Source organism: Lactuca sativa, chromosome 2, assembly GCF_002870075.4.
Source record: "Lactuca sativa cultivar Salinas chromosome 2, Lsat_Salinas_v11, whole genome shotgun sequence".
Taxonomy (NCBI): Eukaryota; Viridiplantae; Streptophyta; class Magnoliopsida; order Asterales; family Asteraceae; genus Lactuca; species Lactuca sativa.
The window spans coordinates 78441005-78448156 of record NC_056624.2 but is presented as its reverse complement, the minus strand read 5'-3'; the positions used below and the strand labels follow the sequence as shown (position 1 = coordinate 78448156).

Genomic DNA, 7152 nt, shown 5'->3' with positions numbered 1-7152 from the left:
ATTGCCATGTATTTAGCTATTAAGCCTCAAAGTTTATGTTTTTATGTGATCGCAACATCAAGAAAGAAAGTCTGAATTTTCCAATGCTTCCCACGGATTGATTGTCCGTCTTCATCGGCCTGTTTGGTTTGAAAAAAAAAATCATTGTCACCGTTTACCAAAGCTATGACGGTGTCCATTTTCCCCACCCCGGTTCCATCTGCTATGCTGATTTCTCTTGCTTTACACTCCTCGATTGAGCATCGTGTTGTTCGCAATCTGGAATATCAATCTGATGCCGATGGTTTCTCTATTGATATTCCAATCTCATGTGTAGTTCACCTCTAGACTATCAAATACAACTGCTCATATAGTTTTTAATTCGATTACGGCTCCACCGGTTTCATATTGTCTTACGTTTTTTGCATAGTGAAGAACCCTAGCAGATGGAAATCAAACGCTCTAATACGGTTCCCATTCCACCGATGGTGTCGTTTTTATCTGATATGGTTTCTATACCACTGATTTTGTCGTCTTCCGTTTCGATTAAAATATCAGGTATCTGTTCAATGTTTTAGTCAAGATCATTGTTTCTTTCTTTATAATTAGGGATGAACATGAGCTGTTAATGACAGGGTTGCAAATATTTCACCTTGCTAATCATCCTGGGAGCTTTTTATTAGTTACTTGTGGGGTTGAACTTGCTTCAACTTATGATCAATAATCATTCTAATCAAAAGTTATTTAGCCAACTTTTGTATGTTGTGATGTCAGAAACATGAGTGCACACATGGAATTCTGATCAATAAGGAGGTCATTCATCTACATCAAAGTAGCTTGACAATAAAACTATAGGAATGGTATATGTAATTATGACGGAAAGGTAACCACTTTTAGGTTAATTTTGTAACATTTTTCATAATTTATATCATAATTTTAGTTTTTCATCACATTTGGTATGTCAGTGAGTTCTTTGCCTCTGAACCACGATGATTTTGGTGTTTGTTGCTGCATTAGAGTTACAATTTTACATGAAATATGGGAAATAAGTACAGTTAAAGGTAATTTTCATTTTTTTTTCTTCACTGATCTTTAGAAATTGGGTCATCTACTCAATTTTAGTTTATGTTTAAAATCAACATTTCGATAGAGTGTGAGAATGACATGACGTGATATAACCGCCTAAAATACTCAAGTGATCAAATATGAGTTTTTCTTAAAATAAAATTGCTCCAGTAGATAGATACTCATGAATCCAACATGCTCAGATGAAAACTCTATAGTTTGAACCTGATTTTCTATTGGTTTTTTTTATCAGGTAGTTTTCGGGATTCATGTAATATTATATATATATATATATATATATATATATATATATATATATATATATATATATATTATACGTTTGTTTGGTGGTAATGGTAGTAATAGAACATTGTTTGAACAGGAAATCTGTTCGATTATAGCAGTTTTGCAATTAACACAACTACCCAATATTAAGGTAAGTATGAATCTATTATCATAAGAAAACAATAAATGGTAAAATGTGATTTTTTTATGGGTGTTGCATGTATGACTCTTTTTCATCATAGCCACATCCAAACGGGTGGGTTAACTAATGAGTCGAAATGAGTCATTTTTAATACGGTCAAAACGGGTTGATCCGCCTTGAACTATTTCTTTTTTAAAAACATACCCATTAATATTTTGAATATAAAAATGATAAATTTGTTAATTTTTAATAATGGGTGTTGCATTTATGACTGATCACGCGACCCTATGGTTGACGAGAACAAGTGGAAGGAATGTGTCTGTTATTAGTGTGTCAATAATACATTTTGTTAAACATATGGTGTCTAGGAATGAAAATAGTAATACAATCAAGAAGCCATTCAATTTATTCAAAAGAGTTAATTTTTCTCTTAAAAATCCAGCCAACTGAAAAAAGTAAAATATTTATGCAGAGAAATCACGAAATAACCGACCAGATTTGACCTAAATGTCCACTTTTAATCGGTTTAAACAACACAAAGAAAAGTGACATAAAAACCATATAAAGGCTGAATCTTTAGTCAATCTAAGAAATATGAATACAATTTGATATATTTGTATATTATAACATTCTACTTTAATTCACTCATCATTAGATTGAAAAATCTGGTCGGTTATAGCATCATGCTCCCCTTCTTTTTTACTATGAGGACATTTATATTTTTTGTTATTTCAAAGTAAGATGATATATTAGTTAGTAAATGAAAGCCCATTGTCATTTTTGGATTTAACCCATTAAAGTAATAATTAAAATAATAAACAACAAAAAAACAAACATGGGTGTTTTATTAACCAATAAACTGAAAGCACATTGTTATTTCTTGCATTTAATGCTTTATTGGGCTACACACAAGAAATAGCAATGTACTTTCATTTTATTGTTTAACAAAGAATCTTACTTTTATTTATGTTTGTTAATTTTTGTTCTTTTTTTTAAAATTACTTTAATACCTAATATAGCAACTTGCTTTCATGTTAAAATGTAAAATGAAAGTACATTGCTACTTCTTTCATTTAGTTGATTAGGATAAATGCAATAAATGCCAGTTTATTTTCATATTAACTATTTTGTTAATTTTTTTATCAGGATATGCATGTACGGTTGGGATAACAAAGTTATGGTTATTTTGTTCAAGAAAACGAAGATGCATCAGTTGCAAAAGGTTGAAGAGTAACTGTACTTGATGATATTTTATGTTTGTCTTGTTGATTTAAACTATAAAATTTTCATTTCTTTGATTTTATTTTAATGATTTAAAATTTAGAATTACTGATTGTTATTACTATTCTTTTTAATTTACAACAACAACTAGAACCAACCAAATGGCGTGGAAGGTGTTAATGTTGCTTCTAGACCCGCGAATGTGTTGATGTAGATCAAGTCTTAGTTACAAGGGTAATTAATAGTAATATTCTTTCATATTAGTGTATTATAGGATCCTACTTTCTAAATGTACCTAGTTAGAGCAGTGAAAGGTTAATGGATAATGGCATATATGAAGTCATTTTGTTCACTTCTCTTGTCATAGATTCTAAATGGTTTTGGTTTAGAACTTTATGTTTGTATATTGGTGGACTCTTGCAGGGAAAAAAGGAAGCTTCGGAAAGGCTCGCATATGTTTTTATTTCAGCACATGGAGGTTGATTATCGATATTTTATGTTTGTCTTGTTGATTTAAACTATAAAATTTTCATTTCGTTGATTTTATTTTAATGATTTAAAATTTAGAATTACTGATTGTTATTACTATTCTGTTTAATTTACAACAACAACTAGAACCAACCAAATGGCGGGGAAGGTGTTAATGTTGCTTCAGACCCGCGAATTTATTGATGTAGATCAAGTCTCAGTTCCAAGGGTAATTAATAGTAATATTCTTTCATATTAGTGTATTATAGGATCCTACTTTCTAAATGTACATAGTTAGAGCGGTGAAAGGTTAATGGATAATGGCATATATGAAGTCATTTTGTTCACTTCTCTTGTCATAGATTCTAAATGGTTTTGGTTTAGAACTTTATGTTTGTATATTGGTGGACTCTTGCAGGGAAAAAAGGAAGTTTCGAGAAGGCTCACATATGTTTTTATTTAAGCACATGGAGGTTGATCACAAACGTTATTTTAATCATATGATACATGGATATTTTAGACAGATGCATAATTGGGAGACATTCAGTCTGTATATTCTTAAATTTCACACTCGGATCATAAATAGTGTGGACTGTAATTGGATCTTTATCATCAGGAGTTGTTATGTGATTTTTTGAGTAAAGGATGTTTTGGTTAAACCTAAAAAATACCTGGTAGAATAGATGGATAATATATTGCATATGACAAGCATTGACAACATAATTTTTTTTAATATAATGAATATCCAAAACGATTGATCAATAATCCCTTATTTTCTATACTATTAACAAATCCATACCCTGCAAAGCGGGGTTCGTCGTCTAGTTCTCAAATTAAAGACAACATGATGAGTCAAAAATCAAATTGAAACCGAAGGAAAATTTCACTTTCATTGATTAAATTATCTTAATACATTCTTTCTACTCAAAATTAAAACCATATTCTTCATTTCAACATTGCATTTATTGACCACTATAAGTATTCAATGCCTTTTACCTTTCATGGATAGACACATGTCCCGTAAGCTACAATAAAAAAAAACAATATTAGTTTCAATCTATGAAAATACACGTTCAATCACAAGTCTTATATTTATCATATTGTTTGATGTACGTAAAAAAAATTATGATGACAAAGCAACTTACAAGGATCTGTCAAAAAGAAAAAAGCATAACTTCCATCACATTCGCCATTAGTTCGATAATTCATATTAATAGCATAGGATGCATGTTTTCGCACAGTATCAGGATCAAAGCATGAAGCCCCTGGTTGGATCTCCTCACAGTCGATTCGTCCACAAAGGTAGTCAAGAACTTGTTGCAACTGTGGTTCTGAAGCTTCGGGTTGAGCCAAACACCATGTTTTTCCCTATCCAATTATCATAACAATTAAACTTCCACTAAGATCAACAATTTGATGTAATCTTTGGAATCTATAAATGTACAAATGATAGAGCTTTTCAAGATATCTTACATGTACGTAACTGGAGCACATGATGAAGTAGAAGAAGAAACCAAGATAACACAATGAAAAGGTTAGTTTTGCCATGATTTTATAATATGTCTTGTGAATGTTCATTTGATTATATACTGTATACGATTTGTGACGGTTTGAGAACTTTGATATATTGGAAACATAAGAATATAACATTTGCAATTAATTGAATATATTATATAAATATTTTGTAAGATTACAAAGACAAAGTACAATAAATGAACAATGTATTTAAATGGTTATTTACTTATTTAAATTTACTAATTGTGAGACCCGTTTATTACATGAGTTAATTTAAAAAAAAAGTTAAATATAAAGATGAATATATTTGAGAACTTTGAATTTATAAGAAAATAAGAAAAATAATGAATTATGATAATGGAAATGTTTTTTATCTTTTAAATTTAAACAAATAATTTAAATAAATAAAAGAAACTAATGAGTTTTAATTTTGGAAATTTTGAAATTAAAATGTAAGTTTATTAATGAAATTGATATCAATTTATTACTGCATTTATTACAATTGTTACATTAAAATATTATGTGGAATTTAATAAAATTGAAAAAAATCATAAAATGACATGTGGAAAAAAAAAATAATTCAAAATAACCACAAAATGACATTTGGAAATTGAATGAGACTTCTTTTATTACAGAGGATTATCTATTTTTGGTCAATTTTTTTAGGAGGTTTCATATCAATGTAGTTGTTGGTGCATGTAAATGCTCCACAAATAATGAGTGATTATTAGGTTGTAATTTTCCCTTTATTTGTATTGTTGGTGTAAATACTCTCCCTCCTATATAAAGGGAGAGTTGGTCACTTATTAGTTAGCTAGCTCATTTTCTCAACTTCTTGTAAGAGTTACTTTTCTAAAATGTAATCTCTAGAGAGAGAAAGTGGTGGGTTCTCCCACCCAGGGAGAGTTTCTCTCCCACCAAGTTCTTATGAATATTCTCTATTTCTTTTTCATCTTCTATGATTTCATCATATGTTCTTGATATTTTTGATACACGATTAATCTCAAGATTATTTCTTCCGCACTCACCGTTCGTTAGGAAAATGGGTCTCTACAATTCGTATCGGAGTCGTACCTTGAAGATCTCACGATTAGTTCAAGGGAACGACTCCCGTTCGATGATTATCTTGTGATTTTTCCGTGTTTCTACAAGAAAAAATTTTCGGGTTGCAAACCGGAATTTTTTTTATGATTTTCTTTCTTATTTCTATCATTTGGGTGATTCTATCTCAATAAAATAAATAGTTGCTGCTGCTGCTCATTCTATTATTGCTGGAAAAATGGTGTTCTTCATGTTCTTATTATTTTTATGTTGAAGAAATGAAGCAAAAATGGGAGAAGAAATTATTTTTATGGTCTCCAAAATGATGAAGATATTGTTCCAGGAGGTATATGTTCTTGGAAATGAGAAGACACAAATTTAATGGGTTTATTTTTCTTGAAGAAAGTGGAGAAAAGCATTTCCTTTTGAAGTTTTCCTTTCCCAGTAACTCTTCTCACTATGAGGTAAGAAGCTCTTGATTCTCATATTTTAGTTGTTGTAGATCTTCAATTGAATTGTTTGGACGTAATGTGTTGTTTACATAAAGCATATTGTCCTTGTTACCCTTTTGGGTAAAGAGTACTCCACTAGTTACTCCCTCAAAAAGACAAAAATCATGTGACATTGTCCAATCCCATCACATTTTGTCCCTAAAAACCCCCTGCATACTCCTCTTTTTGCCTTCCCAAGACCCTCCTTTGACTTAGAATGCTTTATAAAAATATTCCCTTATTAAAATATGAATAAATGGCCTTTGCGGTACCATTTTTCATGAAAATAGAGCATTTTTCGTCACCTGTTCAGCCCCTTCCGGACCCCCGAACCGCAGCCAAAAACTGCCTACCAGAGTGCCCTAAGAAGCCTCTCAGCAGCCCCTCTTATGCCTTGATCCGAGGTCATAATGCCTCATCCGCAGCCCTGGTCAGCAGCCTTAGAACCGCAGCCAAAAAGCCCCTCTTGCCCTCGGTTCGGATCTATTCTTGGCTCTGACCGCAACCTCGGACCGCAGCTGCTATCCACAAATCGGACCGCAGGCTAGCTTACCTTCCAACGCGCCTACCGCAACTGGCCTTCCTTCGCACCGTAGTCAAACCCTCCGCAGCGAGACCACCCATCCGCACCTAAGTCTCGTCCGCATCCAAGACCACCACTGCACCCATCTCGCCCGCACCCATCACTTCACCCGCAACACCTTAGACCCGCAACCAACCCTCCTGACTTCGGATTTCCCTCTCCTCCAGCGCCCCCCCCCCCCCCCCTTTCTCCTCCTTCTTCCTTCCCTTCTCCACCTCCGCCCAGCTCCCTCCTTCCTCCTTCTTCCCTTCAGCTCTCCTCCTTCTTCCTCCTCCTCCCCCCTCCTTCCTTCTTTCCTCCCCTCCCCCCCTTTTTTTATAACCATTTTTTTTCTAGCCTTTATTTTTTTTAATTCAATTTTT

At 32.7% G+C, this 7152-nt stretch overlaps 1 protein-coding gene across 1 annotated transcript; it reads right to left on the bottom strand.

Moving 5' to 3' along the window:
* Positions 1 to 4159: 4159 nt before the first annotated feature.
* On the bottom strand, positions 4160 to 4708 carry LOC122196591 (major pollen allergen Ole e 10). Its single transcript, XM_042899688.1, has 3 exons — positions 4634 to 4708; positions 4306 to 4528; positions 4160 to 4185 (listed from the first exon to the last, which is right to left on the bottom strand). The coding sequence occupies exons 1-3, from the start codon at positions 4706 to 4708 to the stop codon at positions 4160 to 4162; spliced, it is 324 nt and encodes a 107-aa protein (XP_042755622.1).
* Between the last annotated feature and the right edge of the window lie 2444 nt (positions 4709 to 7152).